The 16,748-nt window shown below is 40.1% G+C and overlaps 1 protein-coding gene across 1 annotated transcript in view; it reads right to left on the reverse strand.

Annotated features, from left to right (window-relative positions):
• ASAP1 (ArfGAP with SH3 domain, ankyrin repeat and PH domain 1) overlaps nt 1-16,748 on the reverse strand; it is a gene marked incomplete at its 5' end in the record, with an annotated part of 63,780 nt that overhangs the window by 43,955 nt on the left and 3,077 nt on the right. The window contains 7 exons of the mRNA XM_010136481.1: nt 4,259-4,345; nt 5,168-5,243; nt 5,980-6,065; nt 6,810-6,939; nt 9,108-9,157; nt 9,529-9,603; nt 11,562-11,707. Coding sequence (XP_010134783.1) covers nt 4,259-4,345; nt 5,168-5,243; nt 5,980-6,065; nt 6,810-6,939; nt 9,108-9,157; nt 9,529-9,603; nt 11,562-11,707 — 650 coding nt within the window. The remainder of the gene's footprint in view (nt 1-4,258; nt 4,346-5,167; nt 5,244-5,979; nt 6,066-6,809; nt 6,940-9,107; nt 9,158-9,528; nt 9,604-11,561; nt 11,708-16,748) is intronic.

Consider the following 16,748-nt stretch of genomic DNA (forward strand, 5'->3'; position numbering starts at 1 on the left):
AATTTTACACACACACCCACACCCACACCCCCCGCCACACCCCGGAACTGGGGTCCTATTGGTACTAGCATAGGAAAGAACATAATGAGATGTAATTGCTGTTCCAAAGAGCGGATCAGAGGGAGATTTGAGGAAATAAAACAAAACAGTTAACCAGGCAGTCATAAAGCATGAGTCTAAAGACCAGCTATATTTGACAGAAAGCCGTTAAGTTACATTTGTACCAATAACTAACATAGAAAAATAGGAAATAAAAGCCAGTATTAAAGGCCTGGTTTCCATTACAATTTATGCTTAACATATAAGCGTTTTTCAACAGACAAAATAAATACTTTACACAATTAAAATTACTCTAGTATCCCATCAAATATTTTCCCCCAAAGCTTTAAACCATACTCATTTTACAGGGTCAGGTAATTCCTGTGTGAAGTAACAGAAACTGCCATAACTTGAGACCAAACCAGCAGGTTTTGGCGTCAGAAGACATTGCACGTGACAGTCACAGTAAACCGTACTTGTCACAGGGAGGCAATGGCACTGGCACTTCTGCACAGCCCAAGATCCAACGACTGTCAAGAGGTGCTTTTCCAAGAAGCAGGTAACTGCAAAGAGGACACTAGTGGTTTTCTCACCGATGAAGGGAAGCGTATGGCAGCAAAATGCCCAACAGCGTCACAGATGTCCATAAAGAAACACCCTGAACGCATGTAACGGCAGAGCAAGAGCTGCATTGTAAGGGCTCGAAAGCACAGTGACGAGGTTAGCTCGTTCAGTACATTAGTGTCTCCTCCTGAATGAAAGTACGAGTGCCGAAGAGTAACTTTTCCATACATACTACTTCCCATTCCAGATGATCCTGAACGCTTCAATGGATTTACCAGCCATGCAGGAACCTCTCTTGTCATCTGTGACAGCAAGTCAGTTTGAGATGGGGAAGAAGCCTCGCTTGTCTAACGGCAGCTCCAGGAGGTTTAAGGTGGTAGAGAAGTTGGACACTAGCTTCAAGTTCCTCCTCGTGCACCAAGGTCACAGAAACGTAAACTACACTCAACTAGGGACTCAATTTTATTATTTCGAACTGTTTCCTTGCTGAAGTAATTTTTGGTAAGTGAACTTCTGAATTTTTACAAATCCACCAGAGAATGTCCCATTCGTTCCATGTTCAGTATTTCCACTAGTTCATAAATCTTCCAACAGTGAGATTACAACGTACTAATGTAAGTGGGCAAATGCACTCTTAATCCCAACCAACCAGGCCATCTGCCGCAGTCACAAAGGCCCACTCGCGCGTGAAGATTCGTGCGTGAAGATTCCACAGGGATGGAGAGCTGACTGCTGAAACTCAGGCCACGCGTCTGCAAGTTTTGTTGCCATGAGTAATGAACGCTGGCATGCTATTTCGGGATTATAACACCGGATACCTAAATAGCAGCGACATTGTTTCATCAAGCTGCTCAGTATCTGCCAGCATCACTATGCGCTGACTCATGTAATGTAGCAGAAGCATGAGTGAAAGTCCTCAAGTCAATTTTGAGAGATGTTTGAACACCAGTGTGATCAAATGGTTACTTTATCCCGAACAGTGGATTCTTTCATTACCGCAGATCTCTGTCTCTCTCCCATCATTTCCCTGAATATCTGAGAACCACAGTATTGTTCCTTTTCCTTCTAGGACACCCTTTTAATTCTCTTCAAGCCAAACACATTGTATTTATTATGTAGCTATCTCTGGTATCCATTCAAACGTGCTCCGTAGTGCTCCTGTCATCGTTTGTGACATCAAAGATATTCTAAAAACCACGTACAGTGTGTTGTAAGGTGGTGTTGGCCTTCAGAGCAATGGGATTACAGACAGAGGGAGAGGAACAGCCCTCTGGCCAAGGCTTATCTGCTACATAATGTACATCTACATTATGAAAGCACACATAGGGAAGGATTCAAACAAAAAAAAAAAACCCTCCACCATCACCACACTGTAAGGAACGACTCATCAGTCATCCCTTACTGGCTGTGATTCCGCCTGAAATAATCTACTAAATTCAAGCCATTCATCTACTCGCAGTAGCAATGATCACGATGTGCCACCTACAAAATTACATGAAAGCCTATAAAAATAATTGTTTGCCCCAGTTACTAAAGCCCTATTTTTGAAGAAGATCCAGAAGAATTCCAGGGCAGTGAAGGTTAGTAAGCATCACACCACGTTAATGGAAAACTACATGTAAGGGTATGTTTAGTATTAAATATACTGGAAGAATCAGTGCAGCTTTTGTACAGAAAGGTTATGTCTCAAAAACCTCGAGGAGTTCTCTGCAGGAATTGGTAAGTAGATACAAACAAGAAATCAGGCTGATACAGTGTACCTGGACTTTGGACGGGCACTCAGCATTCCTTAGGAAAGGGAAAGAACTACACTGCGGCAGGACCAGAGGGGAAGTCCTCAGACGAGCTCACCCGTTAAAAGCAGGAAACAAATGAGTTTCACAGAAAGCTGTGCCAGCATATGTGGTGTCTAACACTGAAACCATCTGGAAGAGGGTGAACAGTCAACTGTCAACGTCTGCTAGAAGGTATTAAATTATTCAGGATACCCAAGAAAGGCTGCCTGAAACATTCTCAAGGGCTTCACCAGAGCAAGCAACTTGACAATAAATGACGGGTGAAGATCAGCAAAAACAAGTGTGAAGCGATGCAGAGGGAAAAATAAGACGCTGTGAGTTGACTGATAAGATTCAGAACCAGGATGATACAGTTATAGCTTCACGGCTGATTAAGCATCACACGCCTCCTTCTCTGCACTAAACACCAGTCCAAAAGCAAGTCAATGTCAGGACATAAGAAAAAAAAAACCCTATCAGAAATGACCTAGTGATGCTACCATAAGTTCCCAAGCACCCTCATTTGAGCAGGGTATGCAGGTCTGAAAGTTTAAAGCAAATAAAAGATTTTTCCACACAACATGCAGCAACAGTGGGAAAGACAGACACAGCAGCAGCAGAAGCTCACGGTTTACACTGCTTCAAAAGCAGCTGCCCAAATTCAAAGCGAGGAAGTCCACAGGATGGTGGAGGGAGTGTCAGATTATTCTGGGGAAGTATCAGGGTGTATGGCCTGCATTTTACTTTAAATACTCAAGACTGACTGTTGTGGAAAACTTGGCTGACTCAGTACCTCTGGTTGTAAAGTATATTCCTATGTGTATTTGATATGAGCAATGCTGTCCTACTGCAGATGTGGACGGATATATACATATATATGCAGCAGAATGGCATCTGACTAATGTTTAATTATGATAATAATAAATACTTAATAAGCCGAGCAGATGACAGGCAAATACTAATGTTTTATTTACCTAAGAGAAACCTGAACAGAGGGTAAGTGATCTTTTCCTACAGGAACGCCACTCCCTCCCCTCTCACCCCCCAGCACTCAGCCTCACCACGGCTACTCGGTATTTCTGACTGTCAGGCACTACAATTTGGAGAAAGTCACCATATCACCTCAGGTAAAAGCTGTGGTATAGATTATATCCTATCTCCAAGTTCAAGGAGCATTCCAGAACATCTGCAATGGACGCTGGATATCATCCCTTCCCTTCTGACACCAGTGCCGTTGAGGATGTGGTTTTTGTTTTAACTGCTTTGTCTCAGCCACTGGTATATGGTTAATGTACACATTTTCTTCCTTATGAAATATTATTAGCAAAAGGGGTCTGGGAAGGAGAACAGCAGCACAAAATCCATGTGAGTTAGCAGAGGAACAGTGAGATGGAAACCCGACATAAAGGCAAGCCTCCAGTTCTCATTCTGGCTTGCTCAGGATCACCAGGTCAGGAAAATCCTGAACACAATCTGGCTGGAGGACGGCAGGACGTAAGAAAGAACTGTGCGTCTCACCCCTCTGTATGTTTTCCTGAACACTTATTCTTTAGCATTGTCTGGGACAGGATACTGGGCTAGAGGAAACACTCATCTGACCCAGTACAACTGTTCTTACAGTACATTTAACAAGTACATAAAAAACAAAATTACACCAAAAAAAGGAGTAATTTATTTCCATCAATAAAATGGAAACAGAAAGTTAATTAAAACTATTGTTTGCTGATGTGTAGTTGAACATTCTAAATATTCTGCATGAAGTTCAACATCCTACTTTTCTGAACCAGTAACTACACAAACTGAACATCTGTTAAACCAATTTCTGAATAGACTTCATAAATCCACATTATCTCAAAGAATAACCTGTCTAAATTACTTACCTCCTTCTGATCAAGCTGCAGGGAGGATTTTATCAAATCGCGAAGAGCAGTAAGTTGTTTCTTTTCTTCATCTTGTGTTTGCTTTATCTATGGGAAGAGATTGTCATTATATACCTTCCGGATGCAACAACAATTTTAATGTTTTGTACATTCCGATATACCATTTTAGATTTCCTGAACAACTATTCTGTGTCCCTCTGAGATTTGAGTATATTTTCATGGGCTAGACCATTCTTATGTACTCACCTTTGACACATGTATTACTTGAAAAGCAAACTCAAGTGAATGTACAACTCCACACGCTCTGTGCCGTTAGTTACGCTTCAGTGGTTCACTATATCTAATGCAACTAAATTAGCCTCCGAAACATTAATTAAATAACTCCAATAAGCCTGAAAATTTACTTCAGGAATGAAAATGCAGTTTAATTTAGCCACAAACTACAATAGCAAATGGGATTATTGCAATTCTCATTATAGAATACAAAAGCACTTGAGTGACAAGAGGCCTTTGATTCCACATTATTACTTGCCTTCCATAAACATCACAACTTAATTCTTTCAAAAACTGTGGTGCTCTCACCAAGCAGTTTGGTTTCGAAAAATGAGAGTGGTGGATAAAATTGGTGCTATTAATATAATCTGACTCAAAGATTCCCACTTTAAATTGTTTTTACATTTATTAGGAAAAGTAGCTTTCATTCTCCTACTGATTTAATCTTGCATTAAAATAAAAATAAAGTTTAAGATAGTTAAGATGATTTTTCCTCAGTCTAGCTACACTCAAAACTTCAAAGGACACACTTTTCATTTAGAAGATATAAATGAAATATAAACTCTAGCAGTAGTACCTAAATACACACAAAATATTTCCATTTTCAGATATTATGCTACTTACAAGTAAACTTACGTTATATAAGTCAGCAGCCAACTTTTCGATATATTGTTTAAGTTTATCAGCTGTTTTCAAGCCATCTTGGAAGAAACTGTAATGAAAAAGACCTGTGATTAATCAGGAATACGTATAATTCATAACACAAAGTAAATTGATGCGTGGAGAAAACCAGCAAAACCATTATAACATATCCAGCTCCTCCCATGTCCAGAAACAAAACCCATAAAACCCCAATAAAAAACCCCTTCCTAGCAGTTTTAAAGTACACTATCTTTCAGCAGTGGAAATATGCCATTGTGACTCTCAGAAATATCAAATAAGAGAGAATACAGTTTCGGTCATTTTTATCACTGTGAGTCAAGGCATTTCCCCTTACTAATTTCTAAAATCTTTTCCTGTATTAAACTTGAGGAAGAGTTCCTCATGTCTGCCCTCTCGTTCTACTGATGACAAGGTTGTATCTCACCAGTGTCACCTCAAGGAATTTCAGGCATTTCACAAGGGATTTAAAGTTTCCATACAACCATAAAAACTATTCAATAGAATAAACAAGTTGTTTCTAAAATTACATTCTAGATCTATGCCTCAGGAATTAAACTTCATTTTATACGGAACATCCATGTTTTCCCCTGGCGGCTGTCTCCCTTGCTCCCCTGCCCAACTCACTCCCCTGCTCCACTGAAAGAGCACAGCCTATCGGGACGAAGTTGCAGACATCTGGCAGATTACAATTAGGATTAAAATTCCTCTTGTAACCAAAACAAAGGGAAACCAATGCTTGTGTAAAACATAAAATCGTAACTGAAGGTTCGAAGCATTGCACTTACTTGCATTGTGCATGATAATACTTAATAAGGTTCTGCAGAAGGTCCACACCTTTTTTTGTCTTGATTTCATTAACCTTGATTAGGTACTGTATAGACAGTGAAAAACACGTTGAGAAACATCACCTGTCACAGCCTTCAACAGCTTTCAATCAATAAAACATCATTTTCTCAATGTGTTTAATCTGGAACTGATGCATAAGCCACCAGTCCACCCCAGTTAAGCAAAATGTAAAAAACATTTATTTGGCCATTCTGAAAAAATTCTAACACCCCAAAACATAAAACAAATTCAGGAAAAAGTGTCATCTTTTCTTTTGCCTGAAGATGTCCCTTTTTGATACTACTGCAGTCATTACTGAAATATTCTAAAGGTACAAATACCACACAATTTAAAGTAATAGCACTATAATGTGATAAAGAGAACTGCTAACACAGAAGTCTGCTTTATGGAACTAAGGTATCACTGTCATTTATTGCGTTATTAGAAATTTTAGGTGTCAGAAAGCATGTTGGAAGAAAGGTATCAAAAATACTTCCTGATCCGCTGAACCATAAGCCTGAAAAAATAAGACCTATTTCTCTAGCGTATTTTCAGCCCAAGAACCGTGGCATAACAACAGAAACAAAGAACAGGAATGAAACAAAAGGAAGCCATGTTTTGTACAGAGTTGCTAAAATAATTCTCTTTACATTGCTGTACTATGTGACACTGAAATAACTTCCTCCCTCTACCCCCATTAAATGACCAAGGTTTCACCACCTCTAAGTGAGGCCCACACGGTATTTTTCAGTTACGGTGTTGTAATTACAAGCTGAAATTTGTTTCTTACTTCACACATCTGCAGCTGAAATAGCCGCCTTTCCTTCTCCATTTCCTCTGCGATCTCAGCTCCTGTTATTTCGGTTCTGATCATCCCATGCTGTTTTGCATGTTCTCTTTTCTCCTTTTCAATTTTTGTACTGAAATTTTAATTAGAAAACATTTTAGAGAATTTCTTCTATCATGTGATCTGGTATTATTTAGGAAACAAAAAACAATAATCAAGAAGTAGTAAAGAAGTGATTCTGAGAGGAGTTCCTCTATGACACCAAATCCTGGGGTTTTTTTAAGTGTTCAGAAGTAATGGAGTCATGAAGCTGCCTTTCCTTCCTTCTGGCTTTTAACTCTTTTCTCTAATTTTATGCTACTTGGGGGAAAAATTGACAAAATCTCATCTTTCTGTGTGACATGCTCCACCACTTCCACCTCCACATACTGCAGTGTAAAGCGTACACATCAGAAACTACTGTCTGAGCAGGAAAATGCCAGAATATCTTCATGTTTCATGCTAAGGCAGGAATTAAGAAAAAGAATATGGCAGCGTTTGAAGTTTACTGCCTACACTAAATGACATGACTTCCAGTCATGACCTTTTCAGAGAAAACCAACCCTGAAACAGTGACATGACATACGGAACTAAGCGGCCAGCCGAGACTTTGAGGAGAGTGTTGCTGCCCTTACGTACCCACTCTGCAGACTAACTGGATGCTCCATTTGTAAGCAAACTTTCCAATACAGAATAGAAAAATCTAACCAATTTTTCGTTTTCTTAAATTTTTTAAAAAGATCTTTCTTCTCTAGCAGCCTTTTTGCAAAAACCAAACACTGAAGTTGCAGAACAGGTGACAACGTGCTGTGTGTTTATGAGACTGGTACTCCTTGCCGGGGGAAAAAGAAAGTAAAAAGATTAATTTGTTTTTGAGCTCTGCTTTTCTCCAACTACGAAAAGCCGAATGTTCATATGTAGGACAAAGCACTTTTCAGCACAGTGCCTCTGAACTGCACTTGCTATTTGTTCTTGAACACATTCTGGGCAATGGGGGTTTCTGAGAAATTAAAGGTACATCTTCTTGGTCTCCATAAGCCCAACTGAAATTTGCTCACAGCAGAGAAAAAACCCCATTGCAAAGTAACAAGACAACAGGCATCTTTCTGGAAACTTTCCAAACTGAGAACAGGATCCCCAGGATGGCTCCATGGATGGAGTCCGTGTGAGTTAGCTCTGTCCCTTATGGTCTGTTGAGTGGCATTTGGTACAAACAGGGTGGCAAAGATAGCCCCGATTTTACACAGAGCGATTGGAGAGGCAGAAGTATTTTTTTTTTTTTTAAAAAGTCTGCTCTATACAGAAAATGATTTGGTATTTTTTCAAAATACACAGTATCTGTAGGAACTAAAAAGGAACAAAAGCCCAGTTCTGCATTTAAATCTGAAAGCTCAACTGAGTACGATTTGGGAAAGGAATCTCCTTTTTGTCTTGGATTAGTAATAACCTCACTTCCAGTTTAGTTGGTCACAAGGATTTAACATTGTTATGAATTTTGAAGGCAAATGTTACAGTATGCAGGCAAGAAAATTATGCCAATAATAAATGTTTCAGCAGTTCTTAGTGGCCTGACTTTTTTGTTCCCATTGCTTTTTCCCCCTTCTGTTTAGACATAAATGAAAACAAAGCTAAAAATAGGGTTAAAAAGGGGAGTAAGTGAATGGATACAAAATATGAATTAACTCCTGAGAGCTCTTAAGTTCTGGTGATGGAACTGCCCATCCCTTTGAGAGCATTCTGAACCAATTCCACTCACGGTTCTGCAACTATGATACTGCTTGTTTCCCACCTTCCATTTTTACAAATCACTCTCTACCCACAGAACAGATATTAGCAAGAAAATATTGTTAAAAGCATGGATATTTTAGAAGTTACATGAACTGCACTAAAATTCTTGCCTCTCAGAAACATACAGTTCTGCAGTCAGGACAACGTATAAATCTTGTGCTTTTACTATGGATAGATTTTATGTATGTGGTTTTAAGAAGGTGTAGCTGCCATGTGAAACCTCCACAATTCACTTCACAATGTTCAGTATCTAACAGTTAAGTACACTCTTTACACTAAAGAAATATTGAACAGTCATTTAACATCTTCACAGAGCACATAAAAACACTTTCTTTCTACTAGTGAAGAAGAGAGATCCATGGAGGAGATGCCTTGCCCCTACTCACACTCCCACCCACGGACACAGCATGTAGTTTGGGACAAGGAGGAGAAAGAAAAGCGGGGGGGAAAAAATGGAGGGAGAAAAATACTTACAATTTGGTTTCATAATCCTTCCAGGCTTTGTCAAAAGGCTTTTTGAGGTCCTTAAGAAACAGAAAATTTGCTTAGAACATTTTAAAAACTTCGTCTTTATAGTTAAGACATCAAGTTATATATATAAATAGCAACAGAAGATACTGTTTTCTTTTAAAACTTTTCTGACAGCAGCTGGAAAAAATACTGGTTTTGAATCTTGTACAGAACTGCTTTCCTGTGCATGTTAAAACAGGAATTTACAACAAAACTCTACAGAAACTTCACAACCGTGTCAATTTTGAAGTTGTTCTCTGTACTACGTACAGAACGTTAACGGAGGTCAATGTAAGAAATACCCCCATGGGTGAATAGGAAACAGTCACAAAACAGCTGAACTGAAAACATTTCCCTAAATAAAAAGTCAGTTTTCAACACTCACCCCTTTAACACCTTTTAAATCTCCTTTTAAGAGAGAATCCAAAGTGAAAATGACATTGTGGCTTAAGCCCTGGAGCTAAAAAGAAAAACATTACACCGTTACAATTCAAAAAGATGTATTATGGTGCTATCAAACTACTGTTAACAGGTCCTTGAACTTGACTAACGACGTTACAATCACCTCAACATTTCTAAATTAATAGTAAATTCAACTCTGGGAAGAATTAATAAACATTCGTTTGCATCAGACATAAAAACATTATAACGTAAATTGATATAAACCCAGAATTTTAAAAATAGCATATAAGCAAAGTTCTGGAAGCACCTCGAGGTAATCTTCAGCCACTCAAAGGACACATTTCAATGCTGCTTAATTATTTAGGAAGCAAATTACTTTTTGGAACAAATGTTTCTTATAGCCTCGAGTAAGAAGCAAGGACCTGCCGTGCTCCAGGCAGGTAACACAAGAGGCACATGTTAGCTCAACATGATACAAGGAGCAAAGAGTCACCACCTCTCTGATTCTTCCCAACTAGTTGGGAAGATTGTTCCTTTTCCTGTATGGTGTGGAAACCTGGCATCTCCTCAAGCTCCTGAGAGTTTAAATTTTACCCTGTCAAGCCCACGCCTCTTTGGTCACCTATCGGAAATGTTCCATTTGACTTTGCCAGACTGAAGGCAGAAACACCTACTATGAGAAATGGAACGGTCGTCACAATTGTCCCCCCCTCATTTCAGAAAAGGGTACAATAGTAGTAGGAGAAGATACAGAAAGGACCAACGAGGACAATCCAAGTTATGGAATAACTAAGACTCAGCTAGAAAAGTAAAAGAGAACGGAAAGGGAGAATGATAGCTACCTGTAAATCCCTGGGAAAACCAGGGAAACTTAAATTTCTTCTAAGATAGAAGAATCAGGAACAAGAAATGAAAGGATCAGGCTCACAGGAAACAGAATTGGCATTTCAGCGAGCAGGTCATTTCAGCGCTCTGGAGGAATCCACCCTATTCTGTGCCAAGCACAGCATACGTTCAAGAAATCCTTGGACAAATTCATGGAGGTAATAAGGATGACAGAGCAGATGACACGCCTCTGACTGCAGCATCCCTGAGCTGAAGACTGCTTTCATGACCACAGTACAGAAGCTATCCCCACAGGTTCGCTCTCTTCCTACACCTCCTCTAAAGACTCACTCTTGGGCACGTCAAAGCCAGAGAACTGCCTACATGGACCTTTGACGTGACCTAAGGCAGTTACGCTCGTGCTAAGGATGCCAGGAAAGAAAGTCTCTAACATTGCTTACATTTACACACCAAAAAAGTTTGGAGATAAGCCCAACTTAAGGAAAGAAAAAGTTAAAACTGAAGCTACCGCTTTCTGCATACAACAGCTAACAAACCCATGACACATGACTTCACAAGAAATGTGGCTTCATTACTTCTGGTGTTCACAGCTACTTGCTATGACTATGGCTTCATTATCCAGCTTTCGGAAGTAAAAGGCCTAAGATGAGCTTCAGATGAGACTAACCCTTAAGCCACCTTCGTAAGTCTAATACTTCAGCCGTGGACGCTTTGTACACCACAGGGAGAATGGACTATTAGCGCCACTTCTGCACGCTCTCCAAACCGCTATTATTCTTCCAAAAAGTAGAAGTTTCTCTTTCTGAGGTAAGACGAGGCAGCCATAACTAAAGGTATTGGATTTTTCACTGGAAAGGCTTCAAGTCAGGGAATGCTTTAGAAATGAAGGTCCATAAGAAGAGATATGTAACACTGTCAATCACTGGAGAATGACGCCTCAAGCAACGTCTCAACATTTATATTTTTCTTCCTAACTGCCAATTAACAATCAAACGCAGTGAGTGTGTAATAACACCCTGTAGAGATAATCTCTGCAGAAATTGTTGTGTTGGCTTTTGAAAAAACCTGAAAGCATCTCTGAAATTACCATCAGTCATCACGATCACGCAGTTGTATTGTGCTTTATTTTGGAAAAAGTAAAAAAAACTAAGAAAGTTTGAAACTCCTCACCAGGTTCTTCAGCAGTGTTGATAATTCTTTAGTAAGCGTGGAAAATTTTACAAAAGCTGTGCCAAGATCTGGATTATCCCGACTTAAAAAATTACTTCCAAATTTATCTAGTACTTGTGCATAGTTTTCTTCATTTTGAACATGATCTGCAGAGAAAAAACAAATCAGAAAGTTTTTCTTGAATGCACTGAATTAATTATTTAAGTATTGCGACAGTGACAAACCCTCTAACAAACGGTATTTTCTAAAAAGCCACAAGTTAATGCATTTACTGAAAATTACAATAGTTTTAATATTAAAAAGAAGTATTTAGCAATAGACATATATGCTTCTTTTAAATCACCACTTGAATCTGTAACACATCAATGAAGCAAGCTCTGTAGTTATGCACAAAGTAAGAGGATCAACAAAAGGTCAAGCAAACATTCGATGTGCACTTGTTCATTTTGTAAAGAACACAGGAATGTATAATTGTCTGCTGGAACCCCCTTTGGTTTGTTAATTGTAATGCAGGACACTTTTACAGAACAAAAAGGGTCAGCAGTATAGACAGAAAACTAAGGACACCAAGTCTGCATCTGAGTGCAAGTTCGAAGCAGAACCGTGTCTCAGACGATTCCCTTTGCACCTCTCTGTAAACACGAGTTAACCCTATTTCACAGCAACGGAGACTTACAGAGACGCCAGCACCGAGACGATGAAACCAAAGCCAGTGGAATCCTTAACTCAAGGATGAAGGAAATTCGGAATTACAGGCCACTGTGCCTGAAATCTTTTTTCCTGCTTCTATGACTTCCCTTTCTGAAGTCTGTTTGCATATTTTTTGTTACTTCCATTTTAGCATCTTTAAATAGAAGATTTGCCAGTACAGCCCTTTGGGACACACTTTATCAACTCCACCTCTCTTAGAGGAATATTGTTGCTATTAATCACATCAACAGTTTACTTTAATGAGTTTCCTAGTCTCGCTACAGGGTTTTTTCCCCTGCAAGCCACAAACAAAACCACAGAGCTATTCCAACTAGAAAAAGCTCTGTGCAATGAAAGGGGGGGGACAGGGTGGGAAGAGAGAACAGGTGCCAATACTATGTCTTTCCCCAAAAGACATGCAAGTTTTATCAAGTTGTCATATTGCACGAGAGCACATGAATTACAAGGCTTGGGGGAACAGGACTGAAGAGAAACCCAAACCAAACCAAAGATGTGTTTCAGACAGGGCTGGTGGATACTGTCCCCCAATGCAGGACTCTACTTTGACATTAAAGAGTTAAACAGCAGCACTTCTGAGGTATTACAGGTACTCAAAACAGCTACGGCTCCAACAAAAGAATGTGAAGACCTATTAGAAGACCAAAAAACCCCTGCAATGCTTACTTACCAAAAATGAAACCCCAAACCCCACACATCAGAGCAGTTCCATTCTAAAATTAGACTGAGGTTTAACATTAAAAAAATTAAAATTAACACTGAGGTTTTCAAAAGGCCGAATATTTAATCATATGTTAATATGGAGCTGTAATTCAAACAGAGTGTTTTTAATAAAACTGTTCCAGAAGCACATGGTTTTAATCAAATAGCTTAGCATTAAAACCAAGGCAACTGCTATAATAATAAAATATGCATTTTGTTTTGCTGTAAGAGCTGTTGCATAAATGCATACGCAAGACTTTATCTAAGGAGGAGCTTTGGCTTATGCAGTCCTGAGCTAATAAAGCTCACGTGTTCCCAGCTGCGCTGAAGGAAAAGGAAAGAGAACGGCACAAGGTCGGAAAGAAGTCTGCTAGATCCTGGAACCCCTCTCCTTGCCTGCGAACACTTCTAACCCCACGGTATTTCCTGGCATTTTGATTTTCAGCGCTCTGTTGTTTCACAGAGCATTTCAAAAAATCATTTTGTCAGGAGACTGAAAAAGAGATGAAGACAACTGTTTCCTTTATCTGTGTAAAAGCAAAAGAAATTTCCAGTCAGAAAGAGGAAGCAGATCATTGTCCTAGAACAATACAGAGGAAATTCTCAAGAATCCCAGATCACAAATCACCTACATCTAGCAAGGAGGCTGTGATTATGAGAGAAAAGAAATACTTCTGTAACTACCACACATACACACAAAATTCAAGTGCTATGTAAGAATAATAGACTTTCAATTTTCACGTAACTATCGGTGTAAATCTTGTAAAAGGAGAAGCAATGTTTTCCACTGAAGAGGTAAGGTAGTTCCCTGCTTGACCTTTAAGTCCCACAGGTGAACAATGATATCTGCAATGCAGCCTGCGCTAAAACACAACCCACGAACGCTGACATGTGTAGAGCAGCTCTGTAGGTGCCTCATGCAACCCCAGAAATGACTTCTGAGTCTCCTAATCGAGTCTCCTTTGTGTAAAGAGAGCTATGATGTGCACGATGATGTTTATTTCCTCAGATACAAGTACTGCAGGAAGGACTGTAGTGAGACACAAACTGTGACAGCAGTATGTACACAGGATATCGTTTGCCTTCTAGAACTGACTCATGTCTTCTCAATATCATAATCGTCAGTACTATGATGAAAATAGAACAGCTCCCCCAGACAGACATCCTCCTCCTCCTTCAGCAGCTCCCCGGGAGGTACCAGAACCATGAACAACGGAGAATGGGCTCTGCACCCACTGACGAAGGCAGCTCCCTTCAACTGGGCTATGGGCAGGGAACGGGCCTCGCTAACCAGTCCCTCCCCAGTGGGACCTGGCAAGGCAGTCACTCCCGGAGCCCATGCTGAGCACCCCACTACAGAAGGGCGGATGTCGCACAGAGCGAGGGGACTGGATCCAGCAGAGAGATGTATATTCTCTTCTGCACAACGCACACCTTCAACCGAGAAACACCACCCAAAATTTATCTTTGTGTTGAGAAAACCCGGGTAGGGCGCAGTGCGCAGCAGTGTTGTGGCATCCCTTACTTCTGCGCTGTTAACATGTACATTGAGGATGATGTGCCAAGAGGAAACAACACAAACACATCTAAGATGCAGAGCCAAGCAATTGAGGGAGGAACGACAGCACAGCAGCTCACAGAAGCCTTCTGCTACACAGCAGGACTCGCCAGAAGTGGGGAGCACCTTGCCTGAGCCCCGAGTACTGCAGAGGCTCAGGCTTAAGGATTCTCAGGGCTGGATTCCACCTTGCTCAACTGCCCCAGGCAGTCACCTGAAGTTGCCTAAAGCCACCCTACGGTCAACTTTTCCCACGACAAATACAGAAGACTTAAACAAGGTTCCCAAGGCACACGAAGAATTTGTTCTCTTTCACTGAAACCCACAACTTTCATTAGGTACAATGTTTATTTCCTATGCAAAAGCTACCAGAGTTTTAGCATATGCTTCTGAACCCAGTGAAATTCACGTCTGCTTAGACATATTAAGTAAGGAAACCGAAGAACAGATACTGTCAAGAGAGGTTAAAGAATAGCCTTTGTATACTGGAGCTAGGAAACACATCTAAACCCTTAACTTTCCTTTGTCTAGAACAGTTTTGTTTGGATATATTACCCTGCAAATATTGAAGAACAACAAAAAAAATTGGTTAAATACAGGAAAAAAATGCACAAATGCACCTCTTTCCTATCACTGATTATACTCAAAGTATGCCCAAAGAAACCTGAAAAATGTCTGAATTACTTCTGCCTAACAAGTCTGAAAAAGAAAAATCATGACTCAATCTTCATCATCTTGGAACTATTTTTATGTTGCACTTACAGAACAGCTTTGTTCCACGGGTAGCCAGAGGAAAAAGCCAAGGTCAGAGCGAAGCTGCATTTATGAATGGAAAAACATACACACAAAAAAAGACTCAGAGATTAGAAAAAACAGGACAGCTGGCAAGGTTAAAAAGATGGCAAAAGAAGTTACTGTAAAGAAGAAAGCATCCTCTCTCATTTCTTCCTTCACAAAGCTGAAATCTAATAGAAAACAATAGAAAAGCAAAAAATATTTGACCTCCATATTCTTATCTGGACTTATTAACAGTGATGCCTTCTGGACTGAGATTGCTGAAGGGAAAGGTATTAAGAGCCCTCTCAAAAAACTCCAGAGCAAGGTGTGCTTCAGCGAGTTTGCAAGGTTCTCTAGGTCATCTCAATGCAAAATCACTAAGAGATGAGCCAGCCCACCAAGGTAAATTATTTCTTTTTGCATCTGTGCCTGAAGCAGTTCTCAGAAGAATTTTCTTTCAATTCTGCTTCAGAGGCTTTACACCAAATTTAAAGGCTAACAGTACAATTCATCAAAGCTGACAAAGCGAACAGTGGCCAGTCACTTCGACCCACGTTCGGAAAAAAGAAACGCACAAACTCTGCATCTGTAAAGTCAAGCCTTTTATGGATAACAGCATCAATATGAGAGGAAGAGTGAGAAGCAAATATAACAGCTATTTTTAATAAGAGCTCCAGAGAGAACTGAGAATTCAAGCGCGCACCAGCAGAGCCATAATGCTTATATATTGCGTAGGCAAATTTGTAGAACCTACAGTGCAGAACAGAACTGGGGGATGTGGATAAATACAAAACACTGAAAATAAACACAGCTTTTACAAACAGAAATATTTACCTCAAACAGCTCCCCCCTCCAGGGGATCAACAAGCATGTGGGGAGAGGAAATCCACATTAAATGATCTGTTTGGATTTCTGATAAGTTCTGTCCCTCACCAAAATACTAAAAGGAACTAAGCAAACAGAGGGATGAGCCTCACGCAGAGGAGAGACAGGTCAAAAAGATGTGTGGGGTAAGAGTAAAGAGTTAATTTTCTAAACAGAGGGAGGTCACCAGTGAAACCCTGTATGAAACAGTGATAAGGCCCACATTGTTTAACAACTATAAATGAATTAAGTAAGATTCATCATCATAAAGACTGTTGTGCTCTTCCATACAATGCTCTAAATTATCCAGGGCAATAGAAACAAAAGCTGACTCCAAGGATGAGATTAATCCGTCCAAACACAGACTTCTACAACAAAGATATCCATACTGGAGCTCGGGGTCTACCCATTCAGCATAGGAAAAGAGTTCAGCTCATCCTAATGTAAGTGCAGAGGAACTCAGATGTATCTCACCTGAGAAGTCTCTCCAAACATCCACTGATTGTGCACAGAGCCTACGGCAACAAGCCCCCATCTGGGCAGCTCCCATGTTAGATGAGGAACCCCACGTTGAATGG

This window comes from Buceros rhinoceros, unplaced genomic scaffold (assembly GCF_000710305.1).
Source record: "Buceros rhinoceros silvestris isolate BGI_N320 unplaced genomic scaffold, ASM71030v1 scaffold6770, whole genome shotgun sequence".
Lineage (NCBI taxonomy): Eukaryota > Metazoa > Chordata > Aves > Bucerotiformes > Bucerotidae > Buceros > Buceros rhinoceros.